Source organism: Sorex fumeus, unplaced genomic scaffold, assembly GCF_029834395.1.
Source record: "Sorex fumeus unplaced genomic scaffold, SorFum_2.1 ptg000072l, whole genome shotgun sequence".
NCBI lineage: Eukaryota > Metazoa > Chordata > Mammalia > Eulipotyphla > Soricidae > Sorex > Sorex fumeus.
The window spans coordinates 8,562,797-8,589,493 of NW_026606129.1; the positions used below are offsets into that span (position 1 = coordinate 8,562,797).

A 26,697-nucleotide genomic window follows, 5' to 3' on the forward strand; every position below is an offset into this window, starting at 1 on the left:
ATTACTGTGTTTGTCATATCGAATATGTCATGGGTAGCTTGCCAGGCTTTGCCGTGCAGGCGAGATACTCTTGGTAGCTTGTCAGGTTCTCCGAGAGGGGTGGAGGAATCGAACTTGGGTCTACCATGTTGGCCATGTGCAAGGCAAATGCCCTGCCCAATGTGCTATCACTCCAGCCCGTCTCAATAAAAATATATATATATAAAATATATATTAGCACATGGGCTGGAGCGATAGCACAGCAGGTAGGGCTGGCAAAGGGCGTTTGCCTTGCATGCAACCAACATGGCCGACCCGAGTTCGATTCCTCCGCCCCTCTCGGAGAGCCCGACAAGCTACCGAGAGTATCTCGCCCGCACGGCAGAGCCTGGCAAGCTCCCCGTGACGTATTCGATATGCCAAACACAGTAACAACAAAGTCTCCAATGGAGACGTTACTGGGCCCACTCGAGCAAATTGATGAACAACAGGAGGACAGTGTATGACAGTGTATTAGCACACAAGGCTCAACCTGTAAAAACATGTTAGTAATCTCTTACACAAGGGCTTAATGCTCTAGGGTCACTGTCACTGTCCTCCCGTTGTTCATCGATTTGCTCGAGCGGGCCCAGTATAGTCTCCATTGTGACACTTGTCACTGTGTTTGGCATATCGAATACGTCATGGGGAGCTTGCCAGGCTCTGCCATGCGGGCGAGATACTCTCGGTAGCTTGCCGGGCTCTCTGAGAGGGGCGGAGGAATCGAACTCGGGTCTGCCATGTTGGCCATGTGCAAGGCAAATGCCCTACCCTATGTGCTATCACTCCAGCCCGTCTCAATAAAATATACATATATATAAAATATATATTAGCACACAAGGCTCAACCTGTAAAAACATGTTAGTAATCTCTTACGCAAGGGCTTAATGCTCCAGGGTAAGATATAAAAATCCTCACACACTTTCCTCTAAGGAAACTTTTTTTGGCTAATTTTTAACAAATTATTCATAACAAGCTATGCTATCGCGGGTAGGGCGTTCGCCTTACAAGCGGCCAACATGGCCGACCCGAGTTCGATTCCTCCGCCCCTCTCGGAGAGCCCGGCAAGCTACCGAGAGTATTCGATATGCCAGCCACAGTAACAACAAAGTCTCCAATGGAGACGTTACTGGGCCCGCTCGAGCAAATCGACGATCAACGGGAGGGCCTTTACCTTTTTTTACCTTTTATTCATAACAAGCTATAGAAAATAAGTTATTTGTTTTGCTGCTTTTGGGGCAGGCTTGGGTAGTGGTAGGAAAATTCAAAATAATGGTGGTGGGATTGTGGAATATTAAATGAAGTATTGTGAACTTTATTTTATTAATTATTATTATTTGCTTCTTGGGTCACACCCGGCGATGCACAAGAATTATTCCTGATGGTGCTTGGGAAACCATATGGAATGCTGGGGATCAAACCTGGGTCTGTTGTGTGTAAGGCAAATGCCCTACCCTCTGCACTATAGCTTCAGCTCTTGTGAACAACTTTATAAAAATAAAATTGAAAGTTTTCTCAAGAAATAAAAATAGGGGCTGGAGTGATAGCACAGCGGGTGGGGCGTTTGCCTTGCACGCAGCCCGACCCAGGTTCGATTCCCAGCATCCCATATGGTCCCCTGAGCACGGCCAGGAGTAATTCCTGAGTGCATTAACCAGGAGTAACCCCTGCGCATCGCTGGGTGTGACCTAAAAAGCAAAAAAAAAAAAATAAAAAAATAAAAAAAAATAATTTGTTAATGTAAAGCAGAAAAATTAAAATAGCTGCTACCCTATCATATCATGACACTTAAGACAACTAAGATATGTACTTGTTTCAGGCCACATGAACAGACACTGTGCCCATCATCTTCACCACCCTCATCAGTAGTAACAATGGCAGAATTTAGGTCTGAATCCTTCCCTGGAGGAGCTTCCAGGCAAGCATCATTTATTCATTTGGCCTCTCTTCTTTAAGGTCGTTTTGGTAACAGCCCCTTGGGCTGAAAATGTGGCAGGAAGCCAGGCAACCTCCACGCCATTGATTTGAAAGAACTATGCACGTGAGCAAGTTCTGCAAAAGGGACAAGGAGAGCAGATGACAGGCAAGTGGGGTGGGGACTCAGGAAAAATCCCCAAGATATCTGAGTGTGGGGCTAAAGGGTGGCTAAGGGGTGTGTGTGTGTGTGTGTGTGTGTGTGTGTGTGTGTGTGTGTTTGAGGTCAGGGAAAGGCCAGTACAAAGGATTTAAGCCCAGAAGAGACTGGAACATCAGTTGGTAAATTTGAGTAGCAGCAGCAAAGTGCAAACAAACACTTGTGGGAGGAAGTTCTGGGGAAAAGGTTGGTGCTTCATCAAGAACATTCATGCCTCAACCATTTATTGAACATGCCTTCTGGGCTCTGTGGCCCAGATAAGCCTTTGGTGACTCAGAAGCTATGGACCTTTCAATGCATCTATTCAATCAACCAGCATTGTCTCAAGCTGTTGCACTTGGGGCACTCTGGGCTCCTGGGGGCACAGAGCACCCCAAACTCCTCTCTGCTGGCAGTGAGGGAAACAGGTGGTGGAACATGAGCCTCAAACTGCACGAGCATTTCATCGGCTGAGAGGCCAGCGCTCAGAGGTCTGGGACTTTAAATAGCTGCACTGCAGTAACATCCACTCCACTATGAAGCCCAAATTCTCTGAGCAGGTCAGCCTAAAGGGACCGAATTGAATTTTCAGCCAGGGGTAAGGACATAGCTGGGGTCCTCGGGACACATAAAGGGTTGAGTTCGATGGAGCGCCTGCTCCAGACGAACTCCAGATGAAATCCCAATGGTGAGGAGCTTCCAGAAGCAAAACCCAGGTACGCGGGTTCAGGGACTAAGACTCCAGGTGACAAGGCGGCAGCAAAGATGGGCTGTCCCTTCCTGGTTCTCCAGTGGCTTGGGGTCCTGGCTGTCACACCCACCATCCTTCTGCATCAACAGCCTTGATCAAGGTCGCCCATATGAATCTCAAAATGGATTAGCTCCCTACAGGGATGTCTTTGGATCCCAACCATCTACGGTCACGGTCCTCCAGTTGTTCATCGATTTGCTCGAGGGGGCCCAGTAACGTCTCCTTTGGAGACTTTGTTGTTACTGTGTCTGGCATATCGAATACATCACGGGGAGCTTGCCAGGCTCTGCCGCGCGGGCGAGATACTCTCGGTAGCTTAACCAGCTACAATTTTAGAATTTCAGAAGTGCAGCCAGCCGCATAATAATAGAAACTAAATTATCCAGCATCTGCCCCTGGCAGGCAGGCAGGCAGGCTTGAACGGTGGTGGGAAAATTTGAAGTAACGGCGGTGGGAAAGGCGGAAGGGTGCTGGAACGGCTGTTGAACTATTGAACGTGATCAATTCACGTGAACAACCTTGTGAAAATGAAATTTTTTAAAAACAGGGCTGAGTTCATTCCAGCGCTCAAATCCTTCTGTCTGAGGCGACACCTCGGCGTACTGAGGGTGAGGGTTCTTCCTGGCTGGGCTCGGGGAGCTGCACGGAGTGGGGGGGGGTCGAACCCGGCCGGCCCCTCCCCACACTGCGGCCACAGGCGGGGCCGCACCCCACAGCGGGGCCCGCTCCCCAGCGCGTCGTCTTCGCTCGGGCCTCGGCGCCGTCCAGGGGGCTGTCGTCTCCGCGTCGCGTCTTCCTCACGCGGGTTCGCCTCACGTCATCTGAGGCGGGGGCTGTCACTCGGGGCGTCTCGCTGCCGGCCGGCTGCCGGGGACACTCTGCTCACCAGAGAAGCGGGGGACACTAACCGGGGGCACTAACGGGGGGTGGGTCGGGGGCGACCCCCGGAGCCCTTCACAGCGGGAGCCGCGCGTGTCGCCTCCGCGCGGCGTCCGGGCGGGGGCGAGGCCCTGAGAGGCCGCGGGCGGACGCCCCGACCGTCCCGTCCGCAAGGCCGGGCGACCCCGCCGGTGGCCTCCGGGGCCCCGTTCGGGAGACGGAGAAGAAACGCGCCGCAGACGCCGCCGAGGACAGGCGAGAGGCGACGACACGCCGGACGCCCCCAGCCACTTCCGGGTCCCGCCGCGGGGGGCGGGGCGGGGCGGGGCCTCGGGAGCGCGCGTGCGCCGGCGCGCCGGAAGCGACGATAGAGTCGTTTTGCCCCCGGACAGAGAGGCCGGAAGTCGTCGCTCCGGAGCAGCGCGGCCGCCGGGGCGGCGGAGCCGGGGCGCGTGTGCGGGCGGCTGCGGCAGCGGGCGGGGGGCGCGGGGACCATGGCGTCCCGGGCGGGCCCGCGAGCGGCCGGCACCGACGGCAGCGACTTCCAGCACCGCGAGCGCGTCGCCATGCACTACCAGATGAGGTAGGCGGAGGCCGGGGGTCTGCGCGCCCTCCCCGGCGGGTGCGGGGAGACCCCGGTGTGCGGCGGGCCGGGCCCCTCGGGGGCGGCTCCGTGGGGGCCCCGGGGCGCGGGGCTGCAGGGGCCGGGCCCCCGGCCGCGGCGGCGCTGCTCGCACCCCCCGAGCGACCCCTCAGCCTGACCCTCGCGGCGCACCTGGCCCGCACCTGGCAGCAGGTGCCGCGGGATCCTCCGGAAGAGGCGACGCAGACGCCGGCGCCCCCCGGCCCCCCGCCCGCCGCTGCCCATTCTCTGCACTGGCCGTTGACGCTGATCCTTTACTTACAGTCATTGAGTTCCTTCCAGAATGTTCTTCGCGCCTTTCGCTCCGGACTTCTCTAGCTGTTTATTTTTCCTTTCCCCTTGGGGAGGGGGGTAGTGTTGGGCCGCCCCCCAGGGTGCTCAGGGATCGCTCCCGCTGGTGCTCGCGGGTTGCTGTGCACTGCTCAGGGATGGATGGAGTCCTGTTGGGCCTGAGCCCTGGTCGTTTCTCTCCGGCGCCCTCCCTTCTCCCTTCCCCTTCCATCCCTCCTTTCCCCTTCCATCCCTCCCTTCTCTCTTACCCTTGCATTTCTCCCTTCTCTCTTACCCTCCCATACCTGCCTCTGGGGACCGATTCCCAGACAGTGGTTTCCTGCTCTCTGCGAGAAGAGACTTCAGTGCTTTGAAAATGTCCTCCCTGGCTGGAGAAACGTGCCCGGTCCACCTCCGTTCCACCCCCGTTCCCCGGCTGTAGCCTAGAGTCATCTTGGTAAACACCTGCCCGGTGACTCCTGGCCTGGCCCAGGTCTGCCCTAGTCATTGCAGCTTCATACCTCGTCCCTGGAAGCATCTTGCCACACGCTCTCCCTCACTCTCCGGGGACATGAGCACTGCGGTTGTCTCTGCTCCGAGAGCCTGTCTGCACCAGCCCCCCAGCCCGGCCACCCCCTCCAGCCGACCACCCCAACAGCGCAGACGGCTCCATCCCAGCCCCGGGGTGGGCAGCGACTATCTGCCTTTTCTGTTTTGTTTTGGAGTCATACTCAGTGGTGCTCAGGACTTATTCTGCATTTAGGGACAACTCAGGGATCACGCGTGGTGCCATCGATGGAACCCAGGTCAACCGGATGCAAACCTACCCTCTGTGCGCTCTCTCTGGCCCTCCGTTCATTTTCTTTTTCTTTTTTGTCTTGCTTTGTTTTGCTTTTTATTATTTAAGGTCCCATCTGGTGATGCTCAGGCTTTATAGGGTGCCGGGCATCAAACCCGAGTCAGCCACATGCAGAGCAAACACCCTCCCCTGGACTCACCCCTGCCTCTCAGTTCCCTCTCTAACGATCTCCGCCTCCCTCAGTTCCCAACGCCCAGTCTCTTGGCTGGAACAGGCCTCTCTCTCATGTCTTGTGTCTCAGGCCCACTCGTGGCCCAGCATGGCGCGGTGGCATAACAGCCCCCTCTCCCTCTGCTCTGTCCCGCAGCGTGACCCTCAAGTACGAGATCAAGAAGCTCATCTACGTACACCTGGTCCTCTGGCTGCTGCTGGTCGCCAAGATGGCCGTGGGGCACCTCAAGCTCCTGTCCCACGACCAGGTGGCCATGCCCTACCAGTGGGAGTACCCGTACCTGCTGAGCGTCGCGCCCTCCCTGCTGGGCCTCCTGTCCTTCCCCCGCAACAACATCAGCTACCTGGTGCTGTCCATGATCAGCATGGGGCTCTTCTCCATCGCGCCCCTCATCTACGGCAGCATGGAGATGTTCCCTGCCGCACAGCAGCTCTACCGGCACGGCAAGGCCTACCGCTTCCTCTTCGGCTTCTCGGCTGTGTCCGTCATGTACCTGGTGCTGGTGCTGGCAGTGCAGGTGCACGCCTGGCAGCTCTACTACAGCAAGAAGCTCCTGGACTCCTGGTTCACCAGCACGCAGGAGAAGAAGCGGAAGTGAGGCCCGCCTGGCCACCTCTGGCTCTGTGGGCATGGCCAAGAGAGGGGCCCGGGGTTCGGGCCTAGTCTCCTGGGGTGATCATGGATGTCACGCCAGTCCAGGAGCCCTGGGGAGTGCCCCATCGCCGTCGGTCACGGTGGCAGAGCTATGTTTAATTTATTCCCGCGCGGCTGGACCCAGATGGCCAGCAGCTGCGAACGCACTTCAGCTGGTGGGGGCGGCGCCTTTCAGGGTCTTATTGAGGCAGCCTCGTCCTGGCCTGTCCCCGGCCCTCATGGCAAGTGCTGAAGGAGGGAGTCGGGGGCTTCCTGCCAGCCGTTGTCTCTACTGCAGAGCATTTTCATTCAAAAGAACTTCAATAAAGTTTTACCCACCCTAAGTCCCCTCCGCCTATGTCTGGGATCTGACAGGGTGACGGGCGTGTTGCTTGAGTGACCTCGGGCACTGGGAAGGAGGTGAATGCTCCCGGGAGGCCGGGCAGTGGCCATAGAGAAGTGACCCGGTAGTGGCCCTGCAGCTGTCTCGGCGTTTCCACCTGTGAAATAAATGGGTGTGTGTGTGTGTGTGTGTGGTCACACCTGACTTGGCACTCAGGGATCTCGCCCGGCAGTGCTCAGGGGTCCATATGTGGTGACGGGGATTGAAACAGGGCCAGCTGCCTGTAAGGCAAATTTCTTCCCCCAGGTACTCTCTGGTTGCTATGGGTTCACTTTGAGGGCCCCTGCTTGGGTTCGAGTTCGTTCAGTCTGCTGTTCATCTCTGCCCATCTGTGTTTGCGGCCCTGTCTCTGATACGGCATGTGATGGAACCAGAGCAGGCCTGGCGGCTGGCGTGTGCTGTTCTGTGGAAAAAGGCCTGAAGGTGGTGCCCACTGGCATGGGACGGAGACTCACAGGAGAGGAAGCCCGAGAGCGTGAGCTGAGGCCCACCCAGACTTCTCACCTCCTGCCTCCTCCTCGTCTCTCCTGCTCTGGATGGTGCCAAGCCTCAGGCTGCAGGTGTCTATTCTCAGAGTTGGTTGGGTTTTGTGCTGTAGATGTTAGGTGTGTGTCACTAACACTGGTTCCATTGGGCCTCTGTTCGCAGAACCTCTTCCTCTTGGGACCAGACCAATAGTACAACAGGCAGGACTCTTGCCTTGCACGTGGCTAACCCAGGTTCAATACCTGGGCCCCCAGGTGGTTGCCTGAGTCTGCCAGGAATGATTCCTAAGCACAGAGCCAGGAGAAGCCCTCAACACTGCCAGGTGTGGCCAAAAAAGCCTCTTCCTTTTGTTCTGAATATCTCAAACCCCGCGTGCCCCCAGCTCACTCCTGTCTCTCCCTGGCACCCTTTGCTCTTCCTGCTGTGCCAGGAGCTCAGCCCCTCATTGCTGGGCTCATGCTGTGTTTTTTTTTCAGTACGAGCCCCCACCCCGTGCTCGTGTCGCCGCCCCCCCCCCCCCCCCCCCATGCCGCTGCAGAGCTGCCCAAGAAACTCTCTCAGCACCGTATCTCCTGGCTTCCTTTGCTTAAACATTTCCCTTTTCAAGGCCGGGGATGCAGCCCAAGAGTGCCTCAGTTTGACTCCCCCACCGCCTCAGCAGCTCTGCCAACTGGTTTCCCAGTGGCACTGGCATCAGGTTCATGATAGTGAACATGTCGTGGCCCTGCCTGGGCACTGCCCATAGGATTGTGTCACACTGGCCGGGCGCGGGAGGGCTGGGAGCACCCCCACAGAGGGGGGCGTGGGCTGAGTGCTCCTGGGAAGAAGTGAGGACCGGCACGGCATGGGACTGCTGTCCACAGCTAAGTGAGCCCCACAGCTGGCCTGTGTGCGCCCCCTGGTCATGGCACAGCCAGAAAGGGAAGGGGAGGAATGGTAGCACCTGGGGCCAGGGAGCTAGGTCAGAGGGGAGGGCACTCGCCTTGCAGGCGGCTGATAACCAGTTCTGACCCCAGCACCACATATGTTCCCTCCAGCCACTGAGCCCTGCAGGGGATGACCCCAGGCACACCCTCCCCCAAACAGAAGGAGCAAAGGCACAGTCCGTGCCTAGCATGGTCAGACCCTGACTTGGTCCCCACTCCACTGCCCGGCACCCAGCGCTGGCTGGATGCCGATGTCCCAGCTCTGGCGGGCGGCTTCTTGTCCCTTTTGCCTTCAGACCTTTACTTTGTCTTTGGTTTGTTCTTTGGGCCACAGCCCGCGGTGCTCAGGGATCACTCCCAGCAGGGCTTTGGGAACCACGGGACAGTAGGGGTCCAACTCTGGTAGCCCTATGCACACCAGCCCCTCCCCGCTGAGCTCTCTCCACGCTGCTCTGACACTTGTGTGTCCTCTGCCCTTCAGTACTGTGTCCGGGGCCAGGCAGAGCCCTTGTCTCGAGTGTGTGGGCCGCCGGATTCCGTGGCCGGCACCAGAGAAGAGCAAAGTTCCCCGGGAAGCTCCCAGCGTGCTGCTGTCTCAGATTCAAGCACGGGGCTTCGCATTTCCGGGGAATTGCCCTGCACCTCTGACTGTCACAGTGGTTTGTGTTCATCTTTCCCCGTGCCTAGAACCTAACATGAGGCATATGCTTGCCACTGACCTCACTGAGGGCCGGGCGTGCCAGCAGGCCGTGTGCAGAGGAGTGCGCTGATCGGAGCTGGAGCGCGGTGAGTGCAGAGACCGATGGAAACGCGTGGACACCAGCGAGCCCCCAGGTGTCCTGACTCGGTCTCAAAGCCAGGGCTCTTCCCTGTCCTCCCGCAGGCACAGCTGCAAAGGCCACTGAGCTCTCTCCGGCCCACACATTGCTAATTTTCAAAGAGCAGAGATGCGGCGGCTAAGCAATGGCAGAGCGGGCAGGGCACTTGCCTGGCACGCAGCCCACCCAAGTTCAATCCCCAGCACCCAATATGGTCCCCTGAGCACTGCGGGCTATGACCCAAAGAACAGCAACAACAATGACAACAAAAAGAACAGAGTTGCAAATAATTATTACTAAAGAAAATAATTCTCTCCGATAGTTAAGGTGATACTTAGGCCCATTGTAAAAATGATTGTGAATGTGGAAAGTCATTTGGTTTATATTATTCTGTGGGAGGGCTGGAGCGATAGCACTGCGGTAGGGCGTTTGCCTTGCACACAGCCGACCCGGTTGACCCGGGTTCAATTCTTCCACCCCTCTCGGAGAGTCCGGCAAGCTACCGAGAGTATCTTGCCCACACAGCAAAGCCTGGCAAGCTACCCGTGATGTATTCGATATGCCAAACACAATAACAAGTCTCACAACGTTACTGGGCTCACTCAAGCAAACAATGGGAGGACAGTGACAGTGACAAGTAATTCTATGGGGAGCATACCCGTTGGTTTGTTTTAATTTTTTGTTGGATTGCTGGGAATTTACTTTGCTGGGCTTCTTTGATGTTTTATCCCTATGTTTTCAGGTTTCCCTGTGCAAGCGAGATCCCTGTGAAAGAGGCCTTGGTTTTGTGGGAGGAGCACTGTGTTTAGATCAGAACACTGCAGTTCACATACCAACATACCAATTGCATGAATAAATCAGCCTCCAGGGCCAGAGGAGTGGCTCAGGGCTCAGGCTCATGCCTGTAGTCTGAAGCCCTGGATTTCATCCCTAGAAACGCACATGTGCGCAAACACACACACACATACACACACATACACACAGAGCCCTGCCTGTTTCACAGATTTTTTAAATTTTAATTTTATAAAGTTGTCACAATAATTTATTACATTCAGTATTCCAACACCAGTCCCACCACCGTCACACCTTCCCACCGCCATTATTTCACATTTTCCAACCACCACCCAACCCTGCCCCAATAGCAGGCCCTAAATAATTTAATTTGTATTGCCTGGCTGTCCTCACCAGGGCCCCTTGGAGGAGGGTGGGTTGAGTTTCCCTCCCCACCCCAAGCAGAGCCCTGGCAGCTGAAGACCTCCCATTTCAGCCACAACCATGTTTAAGACCACTCTCCACACGTTCAGACGAGCCTCACACATGAAGGAACCGGCAGAGGAACCCAGGGGTGCAGGACCCGGGGCGTAGTTCTCCAAGCCTGCTGGGATTGGGACTGGGCCTCCTCCACCCAGATCCCCCATCTTCCAGTATGTAGGCGTTACACCCACCAACTGCCCCTGGCGCCGTGTAATCCCATCAACGGCCAAGACCCAGAGACTATAAAACCCAGCTCCCGGAAGCGGCCATGCAACATCTTATTACCTAGTTCTTCCTCTGGAGGATCTGGCAGGCTGCCGAAAGTATCCGGCCCACATGGCAGAGTCTGGCAAACTCCCCGTGGTGTATTCAGTATGCCAAAAACCAGTAACAATGATGGGTTTCATTCTCCTGACCATGAAAGAGCCTCGAATGTGGCACTTTCTAAAATCTCAGGGCTGGGGCTGGAGCGATAGCACAGTGGGTAGGGCGTTTGCCTTGCACGCGGCGGACCCGGGTTCGATTCCCAGCATCTCATATGGTCCCCCGAGCACCGCCAGGAGTAATTCCTGAGTGCATGAGCCAGGAGTAACCCCTGTGCAAAGCTGGGTGTGACCCAAAAAGCAAAAAAATAAATAAAAAATAAAAAAAAACCTCAGGGCTAGGACGAAGGAGACATTCCTGGGGCCTGCTCAAGGAAATCAATGAACAGGATGATAGTGATACAGTGTATTTCTTGTTATAAATAATTCACTAAAAATGATCAAAAAATATGTCCTTAAGAGAAAGCATGTGAAGATTGTTGTATCTCACCCTGGAGCCAGTAAGTCCTTGTAGAAGAGATTACTAACAGGTTGAGACTTGAGTGCTAATATTTTGAACAAGATTGGTTGCCTTCTACTTTCCATCTCATCCAACGTGGTGTACTTCTCTTGGTATATCAGTGATGTAGGCAGATCGATAGGGAAAGGCTCTCTGCAATGAAACAAAGTCTCATGGAAGAAGAATTCTAGGACCGACCCACCCTGTGGACACAGAGAATAAAGACTTGATGAGACCATCCCCAGACCCTGAAGATATGGGCCTCCTCCCCATGAAATTCCTCCTTTCCAAAAACCCCCTTTCAATCCGGTTAACTCCAGCGACCCAGGCCCAAGGAGATTCCAGGACATTCCAAGTCAGAAGATTCTCGAACCCCCTTTCAATCCGGTTAACTCCAGCGACCCAGCCCCAAGGAGATTCCAGAACATTCTGAGTCAGAAGGATCTATAAGAGCCAGCTCGAGAGCCCACTTGGGGCTCTCTCCACCCTCGGAGAAGCCCGCATTCCCTCTGGACGCGTTACTCTCTCTCTCTCTTACTATCTGCTTATCCCTTCCTCTCCCTTTCCAAAAGCCTCCAAATAAAACCTGTTACTTCACTGCTCGTCTACTCCTGAAATTCTTTTCTGCGAGCGAGACAAGAACCCCAGAAACCCCGGGTAAGGCTTGGGACTGGTCTCTCCTTTCCTGCGAAGAGCAAATTCTCGCCCCAGCTTGAGTCCGTGGCTCCCCGAGCAATCGGGTGGCGGGGATTAACTCCCGTGCCGAGAAGATCAAGCAGACTTCAGGTGTGGCTTGACGGCCACCTCGTGGGGCTGGCGGGGCTCAGGCCCGTGCCGAGCAGGTGCTCACTGCAGACTTTTCTGGTCCTAGCCTACCCAGGGTCCCGGGTGGCAGAGGCGGGTGGGGAGAAAGTGACCGTCTTTCTCCTCCCCACTTCACATAAGTCACCCGTGGGGCCCACCGACATCATCAGTGCTGTAGAGAATGAGATGTTGCTCCAGAATGTGTAAACACAAAAGGACAGCAGCGGTCTATCTCTCTCACCCGTTCTGTAGTCTCAGGCCATTTCTCCAGTCCAGGGAGGTCGATGGTGACGGGCAGGGGAAGGAAGGAAACAAGGGCCAGGCTGGTTGGTCTTAGTTGCAGTTTATTCCAATCCTCTCTCCATTCACTCCTGTCTGTCTCTCCTCAGCCCCCTCTAGAGAATTTCATTATATCCCACAAGAAAAATTTATGTCATGGAGGGCCCAGCTTCTCTCAGACCATCCCCCAGGTTCCCTCAGGCCTGTGTTCCCCCTAGAGAGTCCTGAAGATCTCCTTATATAGATCATGGTACCTCTAAAGGGCACAATGCAGTGATGTCATCAAAAGGAGTTACAGAAAGAACATTGAGGCAGCAAAACATACACTGTTTCTTTACATCTGCAGGCCAGTAGTTTTGGCCTTCTAGAAAGAAGATTCAAAACCAAAACTGAAACCTTTCTTGGGCTACAGGTACTTGGATTTGCATGCCAAAGACTAGTCTGGCTAGAGCCTGGAATCTACATCCCGAAGATCAGGCCTGGCTAGCACCTGAGCTCTGCATATCCAAGACCAGCTAGGTTTCTGTGAGAAAAGGGAAACTGCCTCAATATACTGAAATCATTTACTGAAGGCAGTTTGAAGGGGAGAAAGTCCAGTCTCATTCAAGCTAGTCAGGACACACAGGAAAACTGCTTCCAGGACAGATTCTCATTTAGCAGATCAACCCACAATAGAACAGATTTCCCTGGATGTGTTTCTCCTCTCCTTGTCCAACCAACATATAAGCATACATAATATAAATCATTTTGTAGACTGGACTGAACATGTTTGCCACTCAATGCCTCTTTTGCTGATCACAACACCCAAAAGGAGAGAGAGAACAAAAGGGAATGCCCTGCCACAGAGGCAGGGTGGGGTGGGGGGATGGGGGGTGGGAGGGACACTGGGACCCGTGGTGGTGGAAAATGGGCACTGGTGGAGGGATGGGTACTTGATCATTGTATAACTGAAACCAAAGCACAAAAATCTGTAAGTCTACAACTGTACCTCATGGTGTTTCACTAATAAAAAATAAATTTAAAAAAATCATTTTGTATGGACACAGTAAGAAATACTTTAAGCTTATAGAATTGCTTTCCTAGGGCCATCTCGATCTCAGACTACAGTGCTCAGGCCAGATAGTCTTCCCTATCCCTAGCAGGGTCCTAGTCTCATCTCGTTACTTTTGAATCATGACAGCATTTTTCTATGATCAAACTCCTAACTAATAGTTAAGAATAATGGCACTTTGGCCTGGCCCATCTCGATGCCAGGGTAGCACATAGCTTACCCACTTGCCCTGGTTCCATCCAGTCCCTCGTCGGGACCCTGCCTTTGGGGTACTAGGAAGTGTGGTCAACTGAGGTTTAAGTTGAGAAAGCAGATGCCGGGGAATGAATAATATTCAAAGCCAATTAAATCCTAAGTTACAAAGCATAATATTAATTGTCTTCCTGTATCTATACAAAAAGGACATTGCATGAAAGTAAACTATTCAAAAGACATAAGGAGAGGAGAAAGGCAATATTAACTTAATGATACAAGTTCAGTGTCCTAGAAGGATCTGACCTTACAAATGAACAGATCCTGATTAGGGGAAAAGCTGATTAACTGGTTGGGGAAGAGAGCACAAAGAAGTGGTTACAGATAAACAAAGGAATGGGAGTGACTCGGGAGCACTGTGATGGGTATGACTCAATGAACCTAAGCTCCTTGTGGCAAGGGAGAAAAGGACAAATCAATTGTTATCCTACACCAGAAGTTCTAAAATTTTAAATAGGGTGATAAAGCTAGAGTTAAATTTTTAACTGGTGACTTTTTTTTTCTTTTTTTTTTTTTTTTATTATTATTAGTGAAACACCATGAGGTACAGTTGTAGATTTACAAATTTTTGTGCTTGGATTTTGGTCATACCATGATCAAATACCCATCCCTCCACCAGTGCCCATTTTCCACCACCAGGATAATATCCCTCCCCCCCCAGTCCCCCCAGCCCCCCATTCCCCCCTGCCACTGTGGCAGGGCATTCCCTTTTGTTCTCTCTCTCCTTTTGGGTGTTGTGATCAGCAAAAGAGGCATTGAGTGGCGAACATGTTCAGTCCAGTCTACTTTCAACCTGCATCTCCCCTCCTGGGAGGATCCTCCAAACACCCTCCATTTGGTGTTCCCTTCTCCATCTGAACTGTCCTTTCCCCTAGAATACCTGGCTGGCCTCTAAGCTATTGAGTAATCCTCCTGGTGTTGATCTCAGCTATTCTTGGGTATTAATCTCATATTTTGTTATTTTATATCCCCCGGATGAATGCAATCTTTCTATGTCTATCCCTCTCTTTCTGACTCATTTCGCTTAGCATGATACTTTCCATATTGTACCACTTGTATGTAAAGTTCATGACTTCATCTTTTCTAAGAGCTACATAGTACTCCATTGTGTAGATGTACCAAAGTTTCTTTAACCAGTCATCTGTTCTTGGGCACTCAAGTCTCTTCCAGTTTCTGGCTACTGTAAAGAGTGTAACTGGTGACTTTTGAGGCATCTCTGAAACGTGTTGAATTATTCCGAGATTTATTTATGAGTCTCTGGATCATGGCCCCTTAGTGAGCTTCTCTGGCGCCAGAGGCAGTTTGTGGGCATGACTGGAAGAACAGGGAGATGGGGGCAGGTCGCCCATCCCTGACTCCGTGAGAGCCTGGAGATTTCACAAAACCTGCATACCTGAGTTTTTCAACAGATTCATTCATGGATGAGGCTCCTCCCGAGTCTCATAGATGTTTTGCACGTACTTTGCAATCTAAATGATCGTTTATAAACGTGAGGAGTCACAAGCACAGAGTCACTCCTGCCCGTCTCTGCCCAGCAGTGGGGACCTGTGGCTTCAGTACTCGCTGGGGCTGGAGGCCACCACGGTCACACCAGTGGGACTAGGGGCATGGTCACACGGTACCAGGAATCAAACTTGACCTCTCCTGCCCGGCGTGCACTCCACGGCTTCGGACAAGCTCCTCGATCGGGGGCGGGATGGCGACTCCCTGATGTTTATGGGGCTTCACGAGTGTCAAGGGTCCTTGGAGCATGGCAGCCTGGCCTGTGCTCTGAATGGTTTCCGATGCCAGCTGACATCGGGCTACGTGGAAATTCCTGCCAGGCACTGGGCAAGATCCTGGGGCTCCTGTTTCAGCTGTGACACTTAGGGGTCATAGTGCAGCAACTTTGGGGAGGCCGTGGGTGCAGGAGTAGAGTCTGGCATATGGTTGGGCTGAGCGCTGGGGGCTGCTTTAAATCACTGTCTTGTGCTCCGTTTCTGGCTGCCTCACAGGGTCCCTTCAGGCGTCGCAGGAAGGAGAAGAGAAAAGACACAGGGTTTCCACTGCTCTAACTCATTGGCACGGTTGCTCGCTGAACCCTGGCAGGAAGAACATGGAGTTGGGCCGAGCAGAGCTGCAACCCTGTGCAGGAAGTCCTCTGCCGTGAAGCTCCTGGTCGGGTCCCTTCTGGGACCCTCGAGTCCCTGCTGCCCGCAGCGATGGCAGCTGAGTGCATCAGCAAGTCAGGAGCCAGCAGCCCCGTGTTCTTGGACCACCGTGGAGGGTTGGGGGCGTCGTCACCATCTTGGCTGTGCTCTGTGGGAGTGTGGCCACGAGCGGCGGGGATGGGTGAGGTGGCGTGGGGCCGCCATGGGCCGTGGCACTCACCCCCACGCTGGTGCAAAGGACATATCTTCCTGGAAAGGGGCATCAGGAAGAGAGCGGAGGAAGATGGGCCTGTGCCCATGCCCTGGGCACCGCCTGCTCTGTGCAGTGCGGCTCTGCACGAAGTCCCCTGGAGATGGAACCCTTGGTTCTCGCATCTCAGGGAGTGGGTCAGGAAAGCAGCTCAGCGCTCGGCGGGGACGAGCATGCAGCTCTGGGATCCACACCCAGACCCCATAACCCCCAGCACCCCCAGGGCCAGCTGGGGAAGCCCAGGTGGTTCCTGGCACCACAGGAACCAAGCGCTTTTGCATGCTACGCCCTTGGCTTTGAGCTGCCCAGCCTGGGAGGCCGAGGGGGCCCAGCAGAGTCCCCGCACAGAGCAAAGCGCCGTGTGAGATAGAGGCGGAGAAACTGTTCCTTAGCTGGAAGGTCTCGGAGGTGCAGGGACTTGCCTGCACTAGGACTCACCCCTACTTCCCGACACCCCTTCCTGGTGAGAGAGAGGACGGAAGGAGCAGGCAGGGACTGGGCAGTGGGGAAGGCAGCAGGGGGCCTCAGCCAGTGCCCCCCCCCAAGAGGGGCAGGGCCCAGGACCCGTCTCAAGGAACCAAGCGCCAGCAGACCCCCCCCCACCCCCACTTGTTTCCACCGCAAGCGTCAGCACAGCGCGGCTGAAGCAGGCCAAGGGCGCCAGGCCCGGAGGAAGCAGTGGAGAGACGGGGGTGGGGACCCTCCAAGCTGGGGCCGCATCAGCATCAGAAACCACAGAAAACCAGGTCAGTGCGCAGGCCGCCAGCGGGAGAGGGCCCTGGGCAGCCGGGGCGCCCACCTCTGCACCCTTGAAGACAGCCTGGCTGTGGGCAGGAACGGGCCGGCGCCTGTCGGGTGCAGTAGCAGGAGGTGGCTGGCGCGTGGACGTGGGGCGTGCTTGCTAGCCCCTTCTTTCCCAGGCGCAGACCCTGCACGGTCCCCCTGACCCGTGCCAGCCCGCTTGATGGCCAACGCTGGGCACACGTGGGTCCAGGTGTGCAGACCTGGGCAGGTCACGCTTCACGGCTGCAGAAGTGGGTGGAGCCAAGACGGGGTTCTGGCAGCTACTGCCCTAGAACGGGGCTGGGGGGCTCTTTCCTGCTCCTTCCCTGGCCCTCTCTGGGGGATCCCCGGGTTTCCTGGGGGGGCCCTGGGGGCCTACACCTGGAGGGGAAGGAATGCAGCCCAGCTGGTTGGATCAGACCAAAGCCAGAGGGGGGGAGCGGGGCGGGGCGGCAGACTGGGCGTGGGGTCCCACCCTCTGCACGCCTGGCCCTGCCCCCTACCTTCAGGCCACACAACCATGTTGTGGGGACGCTAACCCTACTGGAGCCCATGGGGAGTCCCCTCCCGGCTGGCCAGCTGCTGCTGCTGCTGCTGCTGCTGTCCACAGACCTCTCCGCCTCTGCGGGCGTCTGCTGTCCTCCCCCAGCCCGCCGCCTGGTAAGATGCCCCTGGTCCCCAGCTGCCCGTCCTCCAGCCCCCTGGGGCATCTTGCTATCTCTGCAGACTCCTGGGGATGCCAAGGACCACGAGGTCTGCAGGCCCTGGGCAGAGAGCTGGCACAAATGAGGCACTGGGGGTTGAACCCTGTACCACGGGGAAGGACAGAGTTTGTGTGTGTGTGTGTGTGTGTGTGTGTGTGTGTGTGGTGGGGGCCCTCACAGGCTCTTTTCTTCCAGCTCTGTGTGCCCTCCTGGACTGGTCTTCAGGACCGCAGTGTCTCAGGTGAGTCTGACCAGCCCACGCTCCCCCTTGAGCTCTGCCCCGCCCTGTGTCTCTGCTCATCTCCCCCGAGACCCCAACTTGAGCTTAGCAGAGCAGGTTCGATCTCCAGCGCCCCACAGGGTTCTCCGAGCCCACCAGGAGTGATCTCTGAGTTGAGAGCCAGGATGTGGCCAAAAAGAACGAAAAAGCCCACCAAGACAGACAGACGTGTGTGTGTCCAGTTGTCTGTCTGAGGGTGTTGCTCTTCTCAGCTAGTTTCCTTTCCTGGGATTAAAATCTCTGGGTTCTAACGGCCCCCGGGCACTGTGGGGATCCTCCTGCCCCGCTAAAATGGAAAAACAAAACAAACATCTTTTCCTTCTTGGCATCGACTAAGCTTACCTTCCACTGTAAGTAAGACCCCTTCAGCTCTGTCTTCTTTCTTCTTTTGGGGGCGGGGGCCACACCCGGTGGCACTCGGGGAAGCCCATGGCATGGGGCTCGCGTGTGTCCTCTCCCGGACAGCTCTGTGCTGGCCTGCGCTTAAGACTTGGCAGATTCGTAAATAGCGCTACCGCGGGCATCTCTACTTGGGTGTTTTTTTCCTACTCAGGAAGTCAGTCCTGGGGTGGAGCAAAAGCGAAACAGGAAGGGCATTTGCCTTGCATGCGGCCAACCTGGCTTTGATCCCTGGCACCCCATGTGGCCCCCCCAGCACGGCTAGGAATGATTCCTGAGCACAGAGCCAGGAGTGACCCTGAATATCTCCCGGTGTGACGGCCCCCCTAAGAAATAAAACCAAAAAAATGTCAATCCTTTTTGATTAATTCTGGGCCAAGGCCATGTGTGTGTGTGTGTGTGTGTGTGTGTGTGTGTGTGTGTGTGTGTCTGTCTGTCTTTGGGGAGGGGGTGCAGGGGGGTCAGTGGTAGTTGTGTCCTTCCCCACACAGGTCCTCAGCACAGCCACTTCCGCCTCCTGCTACCAAAACCCCCAAAGCCACAAAAGTTCCTGAGTGGAAGGAGGCACGAGCTGCCAGCACCTGCTCAGGTGCGCCCCACCTGCCCCACCCCGCCCCAACCTGCCCGGCTACCCCTCGATTTATGAGCCCAAACTGCAGAGGAGCAGCGGCAGGTTCTGACTGCTCCAGCTGGAGGCAGGGTGGGGGGCAGGTGCCCGGGCTCCTGGGGCAGGACTAGAAGGCTGAGTCCTGGCTCCTGGCATCAGAATCCTCTTCTCCTCTCAGAGGACAGGCCGTGCCCTCTCCTGCACCTCCCCAGGCCTCTCCCCTAACTGTCTGCGCGCCAAGAGGACACAGCCTACGGAGCACGGGGCCCCAGGTCTTGTTGCTGGTCCCCTGAGGTCCAGAGGTAGGAGGAGGGGGCAGCCAGCAGGGGTGGCCACGTGAGGCCAGAGATGAGGTCGCCGCATCCTCCTCCTCCCCAGGACCTGCGTTCTCCTTTGAGCTGCTGCCTGAGGCCCGGGTCATCCGAGTGACTGTCCCCCCGGGCCCCGAGGTCAGCGTGCGGCTCTGTCACCAGTGGGCCCTGGAATGTGAGGAGCTGAGCCGTCCCTTCCACGCCCAGGTATGGAAAGCCGGGCCCGGGTGCCACGTTGTACAGATGGGGAGACTGAGCCTGGGGGGGCCAAGCACCGAGACGTCTCGGCCGGACCCAGTCAGTAGCAGGGTGCTCGGCCTGGCCCTGCCACTCAGGGACCAAGAGGAGATGACAGAGCAGTGCCCCTGCCCCTGCCTGCCACGCTCCCAGCCCGGCCTGGGACCTCTACATCCACTTCAGATGTCACGGCTGCCTGTGGAAATGGTCGCAGTTTTCGGGATGCTGAGGCTGTGCGGGCAGGACCACGTGCACCCCCACACCGCTGCTCCCGAGTGCCGCCCCTTGCCAGGCCTGTGCAGGCTGTCGCTGAGTGTCTCCGGGAACCAGCACACGGGGGTGCAAGTTACATGCATGTTTCTATACAGACACCTACATACATCTGGGCACACATGCATGCATACACACGTGTGTGTGTACACATCTAAGCACAAAGGCATGTGTGTGCATATGCAGATGCGTGTGATCACATGCATGCACACATGTGGGTATATATCTGGGTACACATGTGTGTATATCTAGGCATGTATATGTTTGGGTGGACATGTGTACACACATATGCAATATACGTGTGTATACATGTGCTTATGCACGTGTGCACGTACATATATGTTCACACAGGCACACACATCTAGGTATACATGTAGGCATGTGTCTGTAGACATGTGTCTTCATGTGTTCATGTATGTACTCATGTGTTCATGCAGTCATGTGTGTGTGCTGGCATACAGGCCCAGCAGAAACCACACAATGATAGCAACCCTGCTGAGTTCCCGTGATGCCGGCAGGTCACTGAGTGGACGCTCCTTCCCCGAGCAGCATCCCTGGGGCCAGCAGCCCAGCAGCCCAGCCTGCTTCCCGCCCCCTGAGACAGCGGGGTCAGTGCATCCTTCCTCCCTCCCTGCTTTGTCAACAGAAGGTCGTATCTGGGGGTCGCGCTGTGGAGCTGCCGTATGAATTCCTCCTGCCCTGTCTGTGCGTGGAGGTGAGCGCGGCCGGGGTGCCCGGGTCCCCCAGCCGGCACGGAGGGGCAGCGTCTCCAGGAAGCAGCACCCGTGGGACTGGGTGCTCCTGGCTGGGGTTCATACTGCTCAGCCACGGAGTGGGTGGGGGCAGTAGAACTCAGGACGTTCTTGGGGGTGCGCTCAGGCCCCAGAGGCAGAACGGCCCACTGCCTTCCCTCTGTTCTGAGGGGTCACATGATCCCCGTGGGGTCGACCTGGAGGCCCCTCTCCTTCCCTTGGGGTCTGAGAGCTGCTGGCACTGACCACCCACTAGACAAGCTCAGGGCGCCCCCAAGGATTAGGAGATGCAGGCAGAGGCCTGGGTAAAGGGGGAGAGAGATGGGGGTTCAGGCGGAGGCCTGGCGGAGCGGGCACCAGCAGGTGCCAGCCCCAGGGCTTTGGGCAGTCATGGGTGCAGGGTGGCAGGAACAGTCGGTGAGGCCAGGGACGCCCAGAGTGGCCGGGTCCCCGTCTGCCACGTGCCCCCAGGGAGAAGAGATTCAGCCCCTCCTCACTGGTCGGGCCCCTCCTCACTCTGAAGTCCCCCGGTCAGGCACCCACTCTTGCTGCACCCCACACTGCTCCCCAGGAGAATGAGCTTCCACCTGGGGATCTAGCGGACCCTCACCTGTGTCCCCCTCCCCCAGGCATCCTTTCTTCAAGAGGACACAGTGAGGCGCAAAAAATGTCCCTTCCAGAGCTGGCCTGGAGCCTGTGAGTGCGCCAAGCACCGGCCGTGTGTGCGCGCGCCTTCCTGGAGCGCAGGGGCAGAGCTGGGGGCCGAGACAGCCGGGTGCGGGGCGAGGAGGGGGAAGGGCAGGAAGGACCGGGACCCCGATGGGTCAGGAGCTGCGGGGGCCTCATCTCCGCCCCACGCCCCCCAGATGGCCCCGACTTCTGGGCTTCCATGGACTTCACCGACCACAGCCAGCACACGCAGATGGTCCTGTCGTCCGCGCCCCGCTGCCCCCTCCAGCTCCAGGCCTCCCTGTGCCAGCGGCGTGAGCAGGGCGCTCCCTGCCAGGACCTCCCCAATGCCACCGCTCACGAGTCAGATGGGGTGAGAGTGGCCAGGCCAATCCGGGTGGCAGGGTGGAGACCCCGCCCCGCCCCAGCTGACTCCCATCTCCCCACAGTGGTATGTCCTGGAGAAGGTGGACCTGCACCCCCACCTCTGCTTCAAGGTGTGTGGGCTGGGGGCTGGGCAGGGCACCGAGACCTTGGTCTTCTCTTTTATTTCGTTTCATTTATTTATTTATTTGCTTTTTGGGTCACACCCGGCGATGCTCAGGGGTTCCTTCTGGCTCAAGCACTCAGGAATTACTCTTGGTGGGGCTTGAAGGACCATATGGGATGCTGGGAATCGAACCCAGGTTGGCCGCGTGCAAGGCAAACGCCCTTCTTGCTGTGCTAACGCTCCATCCCCTCTTTTAGGTATTATCATCATTTTGGGGGGGCCACATCTGTCACTGCTCAGGCTTTACTCCTGGCTCTGCACTCAGGATCACTCCTGGTGGCGCTCGGGGGACCCTAGTGGGTGCCGGGGATCAAACCTGGGTTGGCCAACCAAGGCAGGAGGTGCCCTCCCCACTGCACTACGGCTCTGACCCCTCAATTCTCTGTTTTTGTTTTTTTGGAGGGGGGTTGGTTTGGGGACAACACCAAGAGGTGCGTAAGGGTTATTCCTGGCTCAGTGCTCAGGAGTGCCCGGTAGTCTTCAGGGGGCCATCAGTGGGGTCAGGGCTCAAACCTGGGTGAGTAGAAGCAGCTTTATGCCGGGCAAGTGGCTCACCTCCATTCTGCTTTCTGCCCAGTTTTCCTTTAGAAACACCAGCCACGTCGAGTGCCCGCACCGACCCGGTGAGCAAATCTGGGACAGGAAGTGGAGCCTCTGCCAGCCTCTCCCCAGCTGCGGCCAGGCCCGGCCTTGTCCCACGCAGCCCCTCACGCCGCCCTTTCCTGTCCAGCAGCCCCGTCCTGGAGCGTGAGCCTAGAGACTCGGGCCCGGCGGCTGGTTCTGCGCTTCTTGTCCAGGGTCCCGGCCACCTTCAGTGCCACGGGGCTGCCACGGGACAGCCTGGCGCTCCCGGTGTACAGCGTCACCCAGGTACCCTGGGCCCCGGGGGTGTGCATGCAGGTCTCTCCTACCTGGGGGCTGTCCCCCCACTGCCTGCTGGCTCCCCTGGCAACACTAGAAACCACACACGAGGGCCGGGTCGTTCTGTGAACCCCGGCTGCGTCTCGTGACCAGAAGCTGCGTATCTGATAGGAAAACCACCTTCCCCTAGATCAGCGAAACCACAACCCCAGCGGGCTGGGCGAGATCGGCTCCTTCCCGTGCCTTCTGCCATGCCTACCTGCAGCCCACTCCCCGGGGGTGCCCCAAGCTGACAGCCTGCGCCAGTGTTTGGGGCTTGAGACCCGGGCCAGGCCCACGGGGCCACTTGGCACTGGGCAAAGACCATCACTGCTGAGTTTAGTCGTAGCCCTGGCCTTGGCACCGCTCAGGTCAGCTTGGAAAAGAGGGTCTGGGGTGGGGCAGGGTCCAGGAGGGGCCATCGTCCAAGGATGGAGGTGAGTGGACACTCACTCGGGTGGAACCTCCTTCCTGCCACGACGGCCAACCAGTGCTGTCCTTGTGAGCCCGCACCAAGGGTGTCCCTGGGTCTGCCTGCTCCAGGAGACACAAGAAACACGTGTCCCTCGGGAGTCCCGTCCAGTATGTCTGCGAGTGTGAGCGTGCACAGCCACAGCCCAGCACGCCCGCAAGTGCACCCTTGGGTCCAGATGATGCAGGGAAGCCAGGAGGCGTGGGAGTCAGGGGAATGAAGCCAGAGGCACCCAGGAAAGCGTGGTCAGCGAGCTCGAGGCTCCGACCTCCATCCCCGGGACCTCCTGGTCCCCCAAGGCCTGAGCCCGGAGGGGCTGACTGAGTGTGGCCAAACCCTCCTGAGAGTCCCACCCCCGAAGCCACGTGAGACTGGCCCCGTACGACTTCTCGCCTGCCAGTGGACAAGCCGGCCCTTTGGCGTACAAGACGAAGGCAGTGGGGAGGGCGGGGTACCATGTACCCACCTGGCAGACCCGCTTTCCAGCGTCTGCTGTGGGGGCTGTGCTGGGCTGCAGCCTGACCGGAGAGGGCAAGAGGGTTGTTAGAAGGAGGAACAGGGGCCGGAGCAATAGTACAGCGGGCAGGGCCTTCACACGGCCAACCTGGGTTCGATGCCTATCATCCCATATGGTTCCTCCAGCACCGCCAGGAGTAATTCCTGAGTGCAGAGCCAGGAGTAACCCCTGAGCATTGCTGGGTGTGGCCCAAAAAGAAAAAATAAAAGAAGGACGAGCAGCGCAGCGGCCTGCAAGCAACACACCGGGCGCCCTGTGGCCCCACACCGGGCACCCCGTGCTTTGTTCCCGCAGACACGCTCCAGCCCAGTCCCTCTGGACTTAGTCATCCCCTTCCCGGTGCCAGGCGGCTGCGTCCTGGTAAGGAGCCCTGCCCCTCCCCCCCCAGGGGACCGTGGGGCCAGCACAGCCCCCAGCAGTGCCTGGTCTGGTCTGGAAACCACTCTGTGGTCGTGACCGATCGGGAGGTCTCAGCCATGTGCGGGAATCCGGGGCTCTGTCCCCAGACAGGCTCCTGAGCTGGGCTCCGCCCCCAGGGGCCATGCACCCCCTCCCTTCCTCACGACCCCCCGCCAGCCTTGAGCTCACTTTTGGGGGGGCACTCTGAAGCAGGACCAGACACAAAGCCTGTGCTGGGAACCCCTCCAGTGGGATGCCCCCTGCACCCCTTAACTGAGTCCCCCGGGAGACACACGGGGGGTGTCTGTGCTTCCAGGTATGGAGGTCAGATGTCCAATTCTCCTGGAAGCACGTCTTGTGTCTGGAGGGTGAGTTCTCAGGAGGGGAGGGGTGGGGGAGGCCCCCGAAGCCTCCTGGGGCCTCACACCGCTGTCCTCAGTTGCTCACAGACACGGGGGGCTCTTGATCCTGGCGCTGTTGGCCTTCGTCGTCCTCCTGGGCCTTCTTTCAGTCCTCAGCCGCCGGCGCTCATTCTCGGGTAAGCTCACGGGGTGCGGTGGGAAATTTACACCTGCCCAGTGCCCGCTTCCCTGCCCAGCACCCCGCCCAGCCCCGTCCCTCACCTCCCTGCAGGTCCCAGCCTGGGCCCCCAGCACTTGCCCTCTAGTGGGCAGAAGCTGTGACTGCAGGGAGAAGGCACCCGGGCATTGGTTTCTGAGCAGGGGCTGCCCAGCAGAAATGAAGCTTGTGCCCACCCTTTCATCACGGGCCCCAAGACATCCTTCAGTCCAGTGATTCTCTTTTGTTTTGTGTTAAAAAAGAAATTTTTTTTTTTTGCTTTTTGGGTCACACCCGGCGATGCACAGGGGTTACTCCTGGCTCTGCACTCAGGAATCACTCCTGGTGGTGCTCGGGGGACCATATGGGGTTCTGGGAATCAAACCCGAGTCAGCCGGGTCCAAGGCAAACGCCCTACCCACTGTGCTATTGCTCCAGCCCCTATTTTATTTTTTAAATAAAGTCGGGGGTGCCTTTTTTTCTTTTTGGGTCACACCCAGCGATGCACAGGGGTTCCTCCTGGCTCTGCACTCAGGAATTACTCCTGATGGTGCTCAGGGGACCATATGGGGTGCTGGGAATCGAACCCGAGTCGGCCGGGTGCAAAGCAAATGCCCCACCCGCTGTGCTATTGCTCCAGCCCCGTGGGAGTACTTTTTGTTTGTTGGTTTGGGGGCCACACCGAGGAATGCTCAAGCTGCTCCTGGCTCTGTGCTCAGGAATCCCTCCCAGTGGTGCCCAAGGAACCAGCTGGGATGTTGGTGATGGAACCCGGGTTGGCCGTGTGCAGGACAAACGCCCTCCCTGCTACACTATCTCTCGGCCCCCCCTGAAATGGAAAGTTCTATTGGAAAGTAGAAGGGGAAGGAAAAGAACCTGCCCAGCCAGGAGGAACTTAGCAGAGGACTAAGTTTGGGCAGCCCCTTCCTCCACCCAAAGGGAGGTGGTCAGGGGGTCTGCGCAACGGTGGGACAGACCTCTGCGGGTATCCAGGGGCTAACGGGCCTTTCGTTGCTCTGACCCCGGCGTCCCATGGAGTCCCCCCAGCCTACGGGAGTAATTTCTGATTGCAGAGCCAGGGGAGCGCGGCACTGGCGGGCGAGCCCCCCCCCCGAAAGAGAGAGGGAGCGGGAGGAAAGGGGGCTGGGGGAGGGGTCGGGGAGGGGTGCCGGTGGCCCACGGCCCCGCACCCACGCGCGCGCGTCTCCCGCTGTCCCCAGGCCCCGGCGGCGCGCGGCCGGTGCTGCTCCTGCACGCGGCGGACTCGGAGGCGCAGCGGCGCCTGGTGGCGGCCCTGGCCGAGCTGCTGCGGGCGGCGCTGGGCGGCGCGCGCGACGTGATCGTGGACGTGTGGGACGCGCGGCGCGTGGCGCGCCTGGGGCCGCTGCCGTGGCTGTGGGCGGCGCGGGCGCGCGTGCGGCGGGAGCGGGGCGCGGTGCTGCTCCTGTGCAGCCGCCGCCGCGCGCCCCGCGCCGCGCTCTGCGCCCCGCCGCGCCCCGCGCCGCTGCTCGCCTACTTCGGCCGCCTGGGCGCGCCCCGCCGCCTCCCCGCGCCCCTGCGCGCGCTGCCGCGCTTCCGCCTGCTGCGGGACCTGCCCCGCCTGCTGCGCGCGCTGGGCGCGGGGCCCGCCGCCCGCCGCCCCCCGCGCGCGCCCCTGCAGCGGTGCCGCCGCCTGGAACGCGAGGCCGCGCGGGGGGCCGCCCGGGGGACCTGCTGACTCAGCGCCCAGAACCCCCGGGGAGGACACGTCCGCCCGCCCCCGCGATGACGCGCCTGCCTCCCACCCCGGCCCCCCGACCGGCGCCTCCGGAACGCCGGAGCCGGGCCTGCGCGTGCTCCACGCCCGCACCCAGGCCATGCCCAGAGCGGGTGCGGGTGCAGGACAGTGGACCTGGGAACGGCCCTGGGCCTGGGGGACGGTGCCGAGGGCGGGAGAGGCGTGAATAAAGCCAGCGGAGCTGCTCCGCGTGTCCGGGTCTGCGTGCGTGGTCCACCCATTCCGCGTGCGCCTCCGCACCCCGTGCTCCAGCGTCCCACAAGAAGGACCTCCAAAAGGGTGATAGGCCCCGAGGGCCGGAGCGATGGGAGAGCGAGGAGGGTGTTTGCCCTGCAGGCGCCAAGCAGGATTCACCCCAGGAACCCCCTAGGGTCCCCGGAGCCCCAGCAGGAGTGAGCCAGGAGTGACCCCTGAGCACGTGACCCAAAACAACAACAACCACGCAAAAGAGCCCGAAAAGAACAGCACAGGGGCTGGAGGGATACCACAGCAGGTAGAGCATTTGCCTTGCATTCTGTTGACCCTGGCTCGGGTTCGATTCCCAGCATCCCATAGGGTCCCCTGAGCACCGCCAGGAGTAATTCCTGAGTGCAGAGCCAGGAGTTCCCCCTGAGCATCACCGGGTGTGACCCAAAAAGCAAAAAAAATAAAAGGACAGCACAGCTCCCAGAGGACACAG

At 58.0% G+C, this 26,697-nt stretch overlaps 3 protein-coding genes across 3 annotated transcripts in view; all 3 read left to right on the top strand.

Annotated features, from left to right (window-relative positions):
• JAGN1 (jagunal homolog 1) overlaps window positions 1-6,492 on the top strand; it is a 95,439-nt gene extending 88,947 nt beyond the window's left edge. Inside the window, exons 2-3 of the mRNA XM_056129780.1 lie at window positions 4,254-4,344; window positions 5,841-6,492. Of these exons, the coding sequence (XP_055985755.1) occupies window positions 4,256-4,344; window positions 5,841-6,303 (552 nt within the window). The 5' untranslated portion in view covers window positions 4,254-4,255 and the 3' untranslated portion in view covers window positions 6,304-6,492. The remainder of the gene's footprint in view (window positions 1-4,253; window positions 4,345-5,840) is intronic.
• The window catches only part of ARPC4 (actin related protein 2/3 complex subunit 4), a 132,713-nt gene that overhangs the window by 57,708 nt on the left and 48,308 nt on the right, over window positions 1-26,697 (top strand). The gene's annotated exons all lie outside the window — the stretch shown is intronic.
• Window positions 17,169-25,958, top strand: IL17RE (interleukin 17 receptor E). The gene is made up of 13 exons (XM_056129242.1): window positions 17,169-17,276; window positions 17,546-17,561; window positions 18,985-19,124; window positions 20,071-20,139; window positions 20,806-20,872; window positions 21,043-21,218; window positions 21,295-21,342; window positions 21,973-22,027; window positions 22,132-22,265; window positions 23,579-23,644; window positions 24,000-24,051; window positions 24,123-24,221; window positions 25,462-25,958. Exons 1-13 carry the CDS (start codon window positions 17,169-17,171, stop codon window positions 25,956-25,958), a joined length of 1,527 nt encoding a protein of 508 aa, XP_055985217.1.

Coding starts and splice junctions, on each gene's coding strand:
- IL17RE (XM_056129242.1), top strand. CDS start 17,169: ATGGGGAGTCCCCTCCCGGCTGGCCAGCTGCTGCTGCTGCTGCTGCTG. Junction 21,219..21,294: donor CCGCTCACGAGTCAGATGGG/GTGAGAGTGGCC, acceptor ATCTCCCCACAG/TGGTATGTCCTGGAGAAGGT. Junction 24,052..24,122: donor GCACGTCTTGTGTCTGGAGG/GTGAGTTCTCAG, acceptor CGCTGTCCTCAG/TTGCTCACAGACACGGGGGG.